At 38.9% G+C, this 14408-nt stretch overlaps 1 protein-coding gene across 1 annotated transcript; it reads right to left on the bottom strand.

Annotated features, from left to right (window-relative positions):
• Positions 1–4658: 4658 nt before the first annotated feature.
• Positions 4659–14118, bottom strand: ubac2 (UBA domain containing 2). The gene is made up of 10 exons (XM_075478469.1): positions 13817–14118; positions 13307–13431; positions 11869–11988; positions 11126–11232; positions 10536–10659; positions 10363–10410; positions 9907–10015; positions 7725–7867; positions 6521–6661; positions 4659–6301 (listed from the first exon to the last, which is right to left on the bottom strand). Exons 1-10 carry the CDS (start codon positions 13845–13847, stop codon positions 6194–6196), a joined length of 1056 nt encoding a protein of 351 aa, XP_075334584.1. The 5' UTR covers positions 13848–14118; the 3' UTR covers positions 4659–6193.
• Between the last annotated feature and the right edge of the window lie 290 nt (positions 14119–14408).

The raw sequence follows: 14408 nt of genomic DNA, 5'->3' as shown, positions 1-14408 counted from the left end.
CGTTGCAGCGGGGAGTGGAAGAAGCATTGAAAATATGTAAAAGAATATAAAGAGAAACAAATAAAATAATTAAAATGAATTAAATGATTAAAAACAAGCAACAGTCTAGATTAGTTAGAAGATACCATGCAGATTTCATGCATAGACACATGAGAAAATAAATGTTTTTAACCTGGATTTAAAAATGTCTACATTTGGTGAAAGTTTAATCTCAACTGGCAGTTTGTTCCACTTGTTTGCAGCATAACAGCTAAATGCTGCTTCTCCATGTTTAGTCTGGACTCTGGACTGGACCAGCTGACCTGAGTCCTTGGATCTAAGAGCTCTGCTGGGTTTATATTCTCTGAACATATCACACATGTATTTTGGGCCTAAACCGTTCTGGGATTTGAAGCTTTGAGGCAGAAGTGACAATATTTGGCCCGAGATTGTGCATTTAGACGAGTGCAGCTGGTTTGATTCTCTTTTTGAAGCCTAAAATCTAAACAACTTTGGGATTATTATCGAGAAGTTGATGCATTTTGTACCAAAGTCCAGGGTGGCCTTGCCTGCCTATATTGGTTTTGATGCCGATATTTTTAGATCACAAGTCATTTATTCTGTTAGAATGAGATAACAAAGCTCATTGTGGTGTGATACCAAGATAATTCATCTGGTTTTCTCTTGCCTTTTGATTTCTTGAGATCACAACGTGATTATGGTGAGTCTGAAAATGAGAGGTTTCATATATGTCTGTCTGAGCACAAATAGTGGCGTTTGTGGACACAGACAAGAGTTTAACTGGCTCTGCTACACGTCAGCCAGTAGTTTCCTATAAGGCAATCTGACTGTTTGCTTTAGCTGATAAAATTAAGGGAAAATAAACTTTACTTGACCAAGTGAACAAAACATATCAAGCTGTTAACTCAAGAAGGCAAGTTAATGACAATGAGATATATTTATCCATTATCACGAAAAAACAGTCCTTGTTATCTCAACATAATGACATAATTAAACCATTATTACTACAAAACAAGCTTTGTTATCTCAGGAGAATGAGATAATCAACTCGTGATCTCAAGAAAATTATATTAAAAAAGATTTCAAGCATGGCCTCTCAGCTTCCATAATCCATCCATCCATCCATTTTCTATACCCGCTGAATCCGTCGGTCGGGTCGCGGGGGGGGCTGGAGCCTATCCCAGCGGTCAATGGGCGAGAGGCGGGGTACACTCTGGACAGGCCGCCAGTCCATCACAGGGTCACACAGAGACAAACGAGACAAACAACCATACACGCTCACACTCACTCCTAAGGACAATTTTAGAGACACCAATAAACCTAACATGCGTGTTTTTGGACAGTGGGAGGAAGCCAGAGTACCCGGAGAGAACCCACGCATACACGGGGAGAACATGCAAACTCCACACAGAAAGGCCCCAGCTGGGAGTTGAACCTGGAAGCTTCCATAATGTTACATTTAAAATTTAAAAACAGAAACGTTTTGAAGGCAACATCTAAGGACTCTTCATGACTACATCCATCTTTTATACATGGCAACAATGGTTGAGATAGTCTTTTTTACAGAGAGATCAAGCTCTAATGGCAGAAAGAAAACTCCTTTCACACTGACCTAATTTGGACAGGAATGCCCCTCCAAGTCTCAAAATCCAATATGGCTGCTCCATGTGTAAAAATAACATTAAGTAACATTTTCTTTATTAGTGCTTCATTCTCTAAATACACCTAAATTGGAAACTAAAACTCTTTCCACTTTTCTGCTGGAGTAAAGACACAGAGGCCGATCTGTTTCTTTACAGTAGCAGTATATCATGATATAGTGCAGTAGGTCTGGGTTAATAGAGTCACAGCTGGCTAACCTGAACTGACAAATAACACCACACAACTGCTGATGCTTCAAGACTTCATTTGGCTGTACTGTAACTGATAATGGTTTTCCTGCCAGACAAGGAGAAAACCCTTAACATCATACATCCTCATTCCATTGCTGATGATCCCAATTAAACACAGGGACACACCACATTTTCACAGAGAAGCTGAAATGTAAAAACATGCTTGCTTACATGTGAACCCACGGCCATACAGCCATCATGAAACAAAACTTACTCTCGTTTTGAATCACAGAAGACGTCATCCACCGATAACTCCTCAAATCTAAATCATAGCTGCCAAATAAAAGATGATTAATGCTGCACATTAAGTGGGCATTTCACTGAAGAATCTTCCTAATGAGGTTGGCTGTCAGTGCATTTTTTTCTTGAAATTGCCGTCTTTAATTAAAAACTGAAACATCGTGACACACAGAGATATTGATCATTCCGGTTTAAGCTGCTTCTTAATTCAGCAGCCATTTAAAATTGCGGCGCATGACTGGTTTCAGCGTCAGCTACGGTTGGATGAAAGTGTGCCACTGTGAACTCAGGAGGCCTTTTCATAATGGCAACACGTGTCTAAAGATGTTCAGATGCGCTCTCATAGACTGCTTAAAGCACAGTTTGTTCTTTGTGTTTGCAGGAAATAGCTGGTGATTTTGAAACTCCTTGGTTTGAGGATGTGCATAATGCCTCTGCACCGATGTTCACCCACCCTGGAGCGGGACTGTCTGTGGGAGCTGTCTGCTTAGAGGAGACAGAGGGGAGCTGGTGGGTGTGGCAGAGGAATATTTTGAAAAAACACCACCACAGACCCCTGCCCAATGTCTCCATCTAGTGGCCAAATTAAACTTAAAATGAACAGGTGGGTTTTTTTCTTTTCTTTCTTTTTTTTCTTTTTTTTTTCTTTTTTAGTTAAAAGCATGTCACAAATCTGTTGAAGTGTCTTATAAGGGCAGTTGTCAAAAAGGAAATGATGAAATCCTTGGAGCCAAAAACCCAAGAAACAAAAGTTTTACTTAATATCTACTGCTTTACCTTAGAATATGCACATTGTAACCCAATTTATTACAGTGTTAAGTGTAAACCCTACTTTTATTTACTGCTTGTACAGTCTTTGTAATCAATTCCATGGTTCAATTTTTAGCTCTCTGGTTGAGCTTCTGGCAGCCTTTTGGTTTTAAATAGTATACCCTCTACTCACTCAAGAAAAAAACTAGATGTACGTGTCCAAACAAAAAAGCTCTGTTTTATTATTTTGACCAGGCCATTAAGACTAATTGGTGTCAACATATCACTTATGAGGGGGAGGTGGAAAACTGTCCTCTGAGCAGTGGAAATTAATTCTGCTCAATTTCCCCCTGATACAAACAAACTTGTGTCTCCTCAGTGCAACAGCACCATCACGTGCTGAAAAGTTGTCCAGCAAAAAACAACAGTGTGGTGATTCCTCAGCAAGCCAAAGATGGGCAGCAGTAATATTTTTCTGGAGAGCAGTTCTCTCCTTGCAGTCCTGCCATTCTCACCACTGTTGTTCTTTATCCTACTGATGGTGAAATTATAAACAGATGTGAGAGTGGCCTTCAGTTGTTGAGAAGTTGTGGGACTTTCCTGGCCTTGGTTTTAGAGTCAATACTTACTGTTAGGGCATTCTTTTGAAGGGTAACAGTGGACTTGATGTCCCTGATTTTTACACAATCTGGATGATTGTTGATTGGTTGGGTCCACACATTTCAGGTAAGGTTTTGTAACTCTTCCCAGCCCGATGAGCATCAACAACTTATTTTCTGAGCAAGAAATCCTTTTATATATTCATTGGTTTAACACTTTTTCCTTCCCCCTTTTCTTTAATTTGTTCAGCTATTTTATATTTCCCCATTTGTTTTAATTTCTCACAAGCCCTAGTTGGGACTCAGTGGAAGGGACAACTGTCTTTAAGAAACAAGTGATACTTGGACTTTGTTTTCACTTTGATACATTATTTTACATTTGAACACTCACATGTCAATTTTTCTGTACTGTTCTTCTACTCTATCCACATTTTCATTAAAAAGATTCACAAAAAAATAAATCTTTGTGCCATGAATCACTTTCAAAGACATATTGTGAAGATTAAAGAGCTCTATGTTTATTTATTAAGGCAAGGATATCCCTTTTTATCCTTTTATCCCCCTGACTGACTTTCAACCGGCCCTAATCTCACCATCAAACAAACTACTTTCACAATTTACAGGCATGCAAGTCTATTTATGTAATAAATGGCCAGGTACATTTTTTTTTCTCAAAAAATATGATAAATAAATACAAATATACAACTTTAACTTGTTTTTTTTAATCTTGTATGTAAATCTGAGAATGCTTTAACTCTTATTGCAAAATTATATGAAAAAATCCATAGGCTCTAGTCAGGAAGCATTACTTTGATTTGGCATTGGCTGCATAAGCAGAAGGCATTCATCTAAGCCATTATATTTGTTCTAGATTCCACAATTTGATGGCTGTAGTAAAAGGAAATACTCACATCAGTATAGTATGAAGTGTATTAGTGTGAGTCAATATTTTGTCCTTAAAAAAAACAATAAGTGAAGAGCTCTGCCTTCCCTGTATAATTCCCTGTATATAAGAAAAATTGTGTCCCCAGTAAATTGATTTAAATTTTTAAAAGGTCACTTAATTTCAAATGCTTTAAAATTTTAGGATTGCTTTCAAGCCAAGGGTTAGAAATATAGAAGACACTAGAACTCAATATCAATGCAAGCTCATCATAACAAAAACAATTCAGTCAGGAAGTCGATTTATTCCACAGTTCGAATACAATTCAATCAGAAAGTTGTTCATGCAACAACTCTCTCATCACACCCACATATTACAGTTTCATTCTCAGAAATACATACACACAAATTACCTATTTCAATGGTCAATCAACAATTATGCCCAAAATATAAAACTAGCATCTGTTTGACATCAATACACAGTGGCTGAAATATTACTTCTCTTGCATGTATGTTTATATACACAAAGTTGTTACTATGCAGTGCATAGTTTCCATAAATGTATCTTGTCATGACATTGCATAATAAATAAACAGACCTTTAAGACTGACATTTCAGACAGGAGTGCTTACAGCCAAAAACTCTTGTTAAGACAGAATAAATTAAACTTAACATGACCTCCTGACAAGCTACTCTGCATGTGAGCACATACACTCTGCATCTGTACAGGTGCCCTCATGTCTGTAAATATGTCACTGACAGAAGAAGTCGCCTTACAAACCCTGAGATACCTCATCTAACCACTGTCCAGTCTGTCCCACAATGTACTTGTTGAGTTAAAATGGGCCAAACCAGTCGACTCCAAAGAAGCGTGGCTCATCAAGTAGGTGTCAGTCAGGCTAACTGCTTTGTTTAAAAGTCTCATGCATGAAAAAGTTAAGCTCTGCCACTTCCAGGAAACCCTGCCCACAAAGAACTGTGTGGTGAAATCATGGTGAAGTAGGCCATGATGTTCATTACTGATTCTTCAAACACCTCCATGTGCAGAATAAAACCTTCTGTTTTAGACGGTGCTTTAAAAACCCACCCACACGTGGATGTTTGTAAGAAGAAGAATTTTAGTTTCTCCAGGACAACATGGAGTTGAAATACAGACGTGGCGTAATGTTTTCTGATGAATTGCTTCAGGAATTTGGCTATTTTTTGTCTTCATCTCTAGTACGAATATAACGTTTTGGTTTCATGGTAGCCATTTGGAAAGTGGCACTACGCAACAGTAGATCAGGAAACATCAACATTGTACTTTACATTGCTTGGTAAAGTTGATATGACTCACATGAAGTGGGACATGAGTCACCTGTTATTTAGTCCCAGTTTGGCCCCAGTTTGTTTTCAAAGAAATAACTAACTATACTGTACGTGTTTGACTTCTGTATTTGTATCGTGTATATTTCACAGGTCATCCCTTGGAGTGAGAGCTCTAACTCATCTGCCTTGAGCAACAACGCCCGTTTCACACTACGACGGCCGTCAGAGAGCTATGACACAAATAACTTTCACCACTTTGTGCTTCACACTTCTCCATAAACCAGCCTGCTTCTTTGCCTCGGTTCAGCTTGGGTTAGCTTAACATTGCTTCAGTGAGCAGCGACACAGCCTTCAGATTATCTGTGCAGACTTCATTTGTCTTCTCCCCTATTCTCAAACATTCATGCTCATTAATTCTGTGCAACATTTTTCCTCCATTTTGCTACTCTGCTTTGGTTGCTTTTTTTTTTAACAGCTTCTTTTTATGATTGTATTCCACCTCTTTTCCCCTAACCGTTTCCCTCAGTGCTGCAGGAGGAAGTTAGTTGCCATATTTATGTCGTTGTTTGAAGCTCGGAGGGCCTCAAGAGCGTCAATTCTGGAGAAGCCCATTTCCACTAACCTTGCAACCTGTGGGACGAAAACACAATCAGTTGGCTGCAAAAGACAAATCACCAGAGTGGCCTGCTTAAAGTTTGAAATAGATGGGACCGAGCTAATTTTAGTACGCAGCAGTGAGCATTGTGTTTATCTATGAAGATTCCAATGAAATAGGAGAATACCATTTATAACCTGTAAGTAAAAACTCCAAAGGACACAGAGCAAACGTACATGCAAGCCAATTCCCACCTGCTCCTCTGCGACAGGAGAGTTGTCTAGTAATGGTGGCTGTGAGGATGGCTGTGTCTGAGCCTCAGCCTGCACTGGGGGTCGGTTCTGTCCTCTTTGCCTCAGGGAGGGGAACAACCTTGTCCACTGTAACAACCCTGCCTGCAAGCACACACATGCACGCACGCACGCACAGCAGCAGATTAAGTCAGTATTCCAGAAGGATCTTTCACTTTGTGACACAAGCATAATGCTTAGGACATACTTTTTCAGCCATTTTTATGACATCGGTCTCACAAAATGTAAAAAATCTTTTTAAAAAACTGAACTTATGGATGGCCAGATGGACATATTCCAATGATTTAGGTTTAAAAATATCTGGCTTTCGACATTACAAATTAAAATGGGCCAGTACAATTTCAATATGGCTGCTTGTTTTCAAGATGGTTGGCCAATTTTTACCCATAATCACAGTTTCCCGTCATAATTTGATCAGAGATCAAGTTCGGACAAAGTAGTAGATCATAATGCTGATAAATAATGGCAAAAAGACTGCATGGTTAACCTGTCAGGCGTGCCATGAAGTGTCTAATGATGCCATTTCACTTACAAGTGCTTCTCTTGCACCACGCGTAAAACATGCCACATGGCAGGCAACTGTATGTCAACTGCAGAGAGACAGTCCTGACGACTGGTGGTGGTAAAAAAAAAAATGGAAAAATACAGGCAAAAACATATATTTCTACCAAGTATTGCCTGTCCAGATAATATGTTAAATTCAGCCTCGAAAGACACCATTTTTGCAATTAACTGGCTTCTAAGTTCACAGTTTACAACCATTTTGACCTTTTTTAATGCAGTATTTAATTTTTTCATTCTCAAAAACCTTTATTTTAAAGCCAAGATCATGAAAAGTTGATTATCCAGTCACAATCCAGGTCATAAAACCACATAAAATGGCTTTCGAGGGTCGCCATCTTGGGAAACGGTGGCCTTTTGTGTTTTGCATGGCATCTGGGACTTGTGGGAAACGTGGGTCCTACAGACAACCGCTTCCATCACAACGCAGAACATTGTTCCACTGATTTGCTGCGACCTTTGCGAAGGCAGTACAGATGATGCTGCTGCAGTCGCTGGGATCGGGTAATTGAAGTCAATCATGTTCTGACATTGTGCGTTTATGTTCATGGGCTTCAGTCTGTAAAAAGCCTGCGTGTTTACCTACCCGTGGCTGAGGTCTGGTGTTCCTCCTAGCCTCGTTGTATTGGGCCAGTAGCATCTGCTGATCCAGCAGATCCATTCTTTGCTGCCTCTGAATGTCAAGAGTGGCTCCCATCCCCACAGGTGTCTCATTGTTGGGCTGGGAGCCTTGATTAATCACAGATGTTAACACGTTAATAAGCACACAAAAAGAGACTCATAATTCTATATACTATATAAATGAATTAGCGTCAGAGCAGCTCCCATAATACCATTATCATGTTTTATTTCAGTTATGGAGCTAAACATGGAAAGTAACATCGGGGCTATTATAGCACTGGCTATTTTAAGGCAGATAAGCAGACTTTCAAAGCTGAAAGGCTTAAAATGGTTGGACAGGACTTCAGGGAGACGAGCAGCTACTTAACATTAAATGTACACAACCTTTCAAGGAGAAAGGTATTTAAAAATAGTGTGTGTATTAACATAAAAAAAGCACATTAGTCAACTACTTTTATTCACAAATCACCAATGTGTGCTCTTATATTACGCATACAATAACAGAGGGTTTGTGAGTCCTGTTAGGGGTTCTTAATTTTTGCAATAAATAAAAAACAAAAATGATTCAAGTAAGTCCTGAAAGCAGAAACAGAGAACCCAATTAAACAAATGATGCAAAAATATATGACCTACTCCTTAGTTTATAGAGAAAAACGATCCAATATTTCACATCAGTGAATTGCTAAAAAAAAAAAAAAAAAAATGGTGAAACTTTGTTGTCAGTTTTTGTTTGACCCTTCTTCTGCAGCAATCACTGCAAGTAAACATTTCCAGAAACTGCTGATCTGCTCTGCACTTCGTCTTGGGAGAAATTTTAGCCCATTACTTCATACAGAAGAGCTTCAACCACAGGATGCTGGTGGGTTGCTTCTCCCTGAACTGCTCGTTTGAGGTCCTTTCACAGCATTTGTAGTAGATTAGTCTGGACTTTGACTTGGCCATTCCAAAACATTAACTTTATTCAATTTTTTTGGTAGAACATGTTTCTGTCTTGCGTCACGACACCTTTTCGCTTCAATTTAAAATCATGAATTTTAGTGCTATTTTTCTTAAATTTCACTGGTGGTTGAGCTAATCCTCTGTCAATGATGGCATAACATCTGAATTCAATACACGGCAAAAAAGGCCCAAACCATGATTGTTACAGCCCATTTCACAAATGGGTTTAAGTATTCCTTTCTCCATACAGAACACCTCGTTTTAACCAAAAAGTTTTATTTTGATCAAATCCATCCACAAAACCTTTTTTCTCAACATGATCTTTAACAGAATGCAGATATGCAGCAGAGTTTGTTTTGGAGAGCAGTGGCTTTATCTTTGCAGCCCTGCCATGAACACAACTGATGTGCAGAATTCTGCTGATGGTGTGCTAATGGGCATTAAGTCTATGTGAGAGAGGCCTTCAGCTACTTAACTGTTACCATGAATTTCCGGTTGAGTCCAAACTCTTCAGACATGATTTAAAAACTTATTGTAGCCTGATTAGCATAAACAAAAGTTTTCTCCGTGCTACTAAGACATTTCCTTTATTTGTGCCATACTACATTTCCACTTTGATCAAACAAAGCACCCACTCACACTTAATCGTCCCTCCACTGACTGACCTTCTAATTGGCTATTGGACCAGGAGATTCATTCGGAGGTTTTCACACAGAGGAGAATGTGTGGAGGACGAGGTCCGGACTTGTTTGAAATCATTCATTCACATGTGCGCTACACAACTTTGTTCATCGTGAGAGATGTTTTTTGTCAAAACCCCAAATGTGACACTGGTGCCTTGGTAGAGCACAAAGGGAGCAGGATGTGTGGAAACATCCATGATGGCAGATGAGACTCCCCATTTTTCCACATTGTAATTATTCAGATAATAATCTGATTAGGTTAACCAGCACAGACAGCTGATAACGTTAACCTATCTTTAGGTGAACATGGTGTTTGCATTTCTTTAAAAGAAGAATAACTAAAACAAGTGAAAGTGAATCTGACAAAAAGTCAATGTTGTGTGTCATTCTGCATCACAGCACTGGATAAATGCCTAAAAAAAAAGACATATATTAACAACTCCATAACAGGCCCTACAACACTGGTCACTGTACAAAAGAAATGACACAGGATTTGTGTTTATGAATTTTACCGGCTGGACTCACTTGAGAAGAGTGGCTCCAGAATATAGCGTCCAATAAAAGCAACCCAGGCAGGAACGAAAAGGATCTTCTGTAACCAGAGAACATTGGAGTAGTAAAGCCCGCCTGAGATCTGAAAGGCACATTTAGAAAATACATGTGTATATATTATGGGTATTACAAGTTTACTTGATGTAATCCATAATGCGCTACAGGGCTCAGGGAGTGTGGCAACAGTACTGATTATGGTGCTTCCACATACATGGATACTAAAAGAAACAAGAAGATAAGTACAGATACAGATTCATTTTGTTCTCGCTCATTTGTTTCGTTGTTGTGTTAGCGTTAAATCATGGGACATTTATAGTATCAACACACATCTTTTTAAAGCAAACAGTGCATCTTTAACCATTAATCACAATTTTAAAAATACTGGCAGACTTCCTAGATACACGGTTCGGAGAGATTTTGGATACTCACCAGTCCACTGAGTGCAAGGAGCCACATGAAAGGACTGGAAGTCAACAGCTGTAGGATGAGAGACAAAAAACAAAGAACGAAGGTGACATGCTGATAAACTTAAGAGTTGAAGAACTGAGGGAAGCAAGGCAGATAAGCACAGGTGTTCACAAACTGGAAGAATGTGGGCTTACCTGCAACCCAACTATGTAAACCAGAGACTTGTTGGTGATGTTAATGTGGCCCAGTATCTGGGTGACTGGCATGCTGGGGATTGACTGATAGAAAGGCACAAATAGAGAAAAGACTGGAGCAAGCCTGTGGAAGGAGGGAAGGAAAAGTTACTTTAGACAAAAAGAGTAACATTTGAGTTCTAGTGACAAATCAAGCAATTCAACAAAGCCATGCTGGCTTTTGTAATTAATTACCTTATTGAATAATAACAAACTACTTCACCAAGTCTGTCGAAGCATTTAAAATTTCCTCCTTTAGTGGAGGTGGATAAATACTGTTGTCACATTTCACCACCATCTAAATACTGTATACTCAAATTTTAAGCTGGACGGGGGATAAAGAAACTACCAAATGAACACAGCCCGAGGCTTACATGGATTTATGTGGTGTTATAAAGGAGGATTTTACACTTAAGTGACACACACTTTCAACATTGCTTTAAAACATCATAAATAAAGCTGCATAAGTTGTAATTGCAGATCTTCAGCGGTTACAGAAGTGAAGGACCATTCTGCCCCAGAGATGTGCATTATAACTGCATGCTACTCACAGTCCGGCAGGCAGTTCCTCCACTTCATAGTCAAACAGATACTCAAAAGCCTGGGCCAACAAGGAGTCCATCAGCGCAGAGAGACACCAAGTACCCAACAGGAAGGACTAAAAGTTTTTTGTTTTTTTTAAAAAGCAACATGTGCAACGATTAGTACAATAAATACCTAAAGATCTTCAAATATTTCAGTAGAAACATGAAGTCAGCCACATGAGGAAGTTGGATGTTATAACCTCTAAAAGGTGAAGTTAGAAGATCTAAAGGTCATATTCCTTCTACATGATGATCCTATGTACTTGAACATATTGAACAGTTTTTGCTTTTGTATATGGCAGTAAGTGAAAAAGAACTCACCCACAAACAACTCAAAGTACAGCAATGAAATTACTGCATTTTCATCTTATTACATGCATCCAATTCAATTGTTATTGTTATTATTCCATTTCTCTCTGACTTAACTATGATATTGGTTGGGCCTGGGTGTACAAAAACATGACTACCCATTTTGAACCAATCTTCATTTGAATGATGTGATATTGATTCATAAAATCCTAAGATCAATATCAAAATAAACCTTTTTCCTGTGAATGCTGCGTGGCAAGACAGACATTTGGTCTTTTTCATTTTCCAAACTATTCAACATCCAAATCAAATTGAACATGAAATTGCTTTTGGATTCTGAATCAGAACTGAAACATGCTGGAAAATCGCTAGCAACAGGGATCCCTACTTTTAATACTCACGGCAAACTTCTTGGTGCCAAACCTCCTCTCAAAGATTCGAAAGTTGTAGATCAGCAGGCTGCTGCAGAAGGAGTCCTTCACGTCTAGACAGACCAGCCTGCCACACAACAACCGCCACACCTACAGCACATGGCACAGCGGAGTTTTAAACCCTCTTTTAACGCACAGGGGAACATAGAAAACATAGTACAACATAATAATGAGTCCTCTGAGTAACTTGATATAACCCAAGTGTTATGCAATGCCACTCAAAGATCATACTCACCTCAAAATATAAAAATAAAAAAGTAAATGTGGCTCAAATTCCATCGCGTGACCGAGATAAGAGGTATGATATGATAACAGGTGGTCATGTATCAGCAAAACAGAATTCCTCACTTTCTGTCCCTCCTTAGACTTTCTGATAATTAAAAGAACACTAAAAGAAACCTTAATAAAGCAAACAAAGTAGGGATCGTCTTCCACAACTTTGCGTTTGTGCAGTGTTTCTGTGTACATGCAAAACAACTGACTATTGGCCCAAATCATGATAATCTAGATTTAGATGAGACAATATTTCAATTGTGAAGTGTACATGAGTTGCAAAGATTCATTTATATTACAGTTTACATGTTACACAAAATACTCCATTTCTTGACTCACACCCATATAATTTCCCCTGTATAATTGTAGTGTTTTGGCCCATCCAAAACTTTAATTATATTCCTCAAAACATGGAGCGTTAACCTACTTGGGTTTCTCCTCTAGTCCAAAAGTGTGTGTTTTTTTTTTAGTTTTTTTTTTACTGTCGTCTTCCTGTTCTGGTCTTAACAATGCCAGAGTTAGTGTTGCTAGATCTTGTGACTTAAACACACAGCCTGAGATATAAACACACATCCAAACAAGACGTTTTTTTTAAAGAAAAATAAGCCCAAAATCACTTATAATAGCTGGACCTGCCAATTCTGAAGCCTCAAGCCTGTGTTGTTGAGCAGAGATGTCTGTCACAATATGCTGTGAAAACTTAAGCAGGACATAATATTGTGACAGTATAAATGTGTAAATAATCCAACTGAGAGTGGCCCACTCCATACCGTAACGTGATTAAGAATGTTTAAATGGCTGTGTGTTCCTTAAAGTGAGGCCTTAACACTGATTTCTCTGGTTCTTTTGTAATCGATCACAAAGTCACACAATGACTTAGTCGCTGGTAAAAACTTAACATGTGGGTGAAAGCTCAGTTAAGGACGTCTGCTCTATCTGGAATCGAGCTGATGTGAATTTTAGTGTTTTCTATTAACTTCTGTCCTGATGATGAACAATAAATCAGCCTCTTTGTATAAAGAAATCCACGTTTCTATTGGTGCTAACAACCAGTTAGGACCACACTGAGTGGTACTCTGATCTTATCCTCTCTGGGTCACACTGACTGACAGGCAGATCTATCCCGGAGACATACCTGGTGCTGCTGTATGACAGCCTGCAGGTTGTAGACGAACATTTCTTGGTACTGTGGCAACAGGGTGAGCATCACAGTCAGCCCATTGAGAATCAATAGAAGGCCTTTTGAGAGAGGAGCCTTGTCTGTGAAACACACATTAAAGAGTTTAGAACAAAACGAAACGGTGACACAGCTGTTATCTATGATAAGTGCCTCTGGCGATTCCTTAACAGGAGAAAAAACAAGGGGATTGTTTGCACATGTAGGCAATATAGACCCCTACGAATTGGACTGGTTGTTCATATTATTTGAAAAACCAAACTTAAATTGAATGAACAGACCTACTGGATATACGTGACGTAGATTGCTGATTAATAAATCACAGTTGTAATTGACAATAAATGAATGACAGCGGCATGCTAATAACAATTAGCTAAGCTAGGAGTTAGCGTTGAAATTGACAGAAGGGGCGTTGAGTGGACTGTGACAGCCCCGCTGAGGTTTATCGGGTTGACCCGGGATACTTACAGAGGCCCCGGGAACCGGTGGTGGTAAACATGGCGTCCAACGGAGTACAAAAGGCAAGAGGAAGTCCGTTGACCCAAAACAAAACCAACTAACACTAAAACACCGAAATAAAGTTGGAGAACGGTTCCATGCTGTCACCGGGCGAAGGAGACCAGAAGAAGGAATTTCCTACGGAAACCCCACATGGACAAAATGCGTGCAGTCGAAGTTGGAATGAATTAGAAAACAAGTGACCAGTGGAGGACGCTGTTACTCCGTGTTTAAGATTCTCTGAGGGCACTTTAAGAGATGAGCTGGTGCTCCTTGGTCAATAGAAAAGTTAGTTATACAAATCAAATGACAAATGTAGTATAATATAAATATATATCGTATTAATAGATTATTTCTGAGATAAGTCACTGAATGTGTTCAATTCTGCTAATGTATGTTACACATAAAATTATTTACAAATGCTTTTGAGATTAAGTGTAATTATCAAAAATAAATAAATACTGGGACTACTACTACTTCTCTGACTATTCTAAATTAATGCGAGGATATTTTAATTTCATGTCTGATCTTTTATATCACCCATTCCCTTGAGGTCATTCAG

This window comes from Odontesthes bonariensis, chromosome 2 (assembly GCF_027942865.1).
Source record: "Odontesthes bonariensis isolate fOdoBon6 chromosome 2, fOdoBon6.hap1, whole genome shotgun sequence".
NCBI lineage: Eukaryota > Metazoa > Chordata > Actinopteri > Atheriniformes > Atherinopsidae > Odontesthes > Odontesthes bonariensis.
This window is presented reverse-complemented; position numbering and strand designations above follow the sequence as displayed.

Bases quoted from the DNA above. Each gene is read 5' to 3' on its own strand.
- ubac2 (XM_075478469.1), bottom strand. From the start codon at position 13,847: ATGTTTACCACCACCGGTTCCCGGGGCCTCT. The intron at 13,432-13,816 runs GTAAGTATCCCG...TGTGTTTCACAG, and splicing joins CACCGGTTCCCGGGGCCTCT to ACAAGGCTCCTCTCTCAAAA. The intron at 11,233-11,868 runs GTGAGTATTAAA...AAAAACTTTTAG, and splicing joins TTGGCACCAAGAAGTTTGCC to TCCTTCCTGTTGGGTACTTG.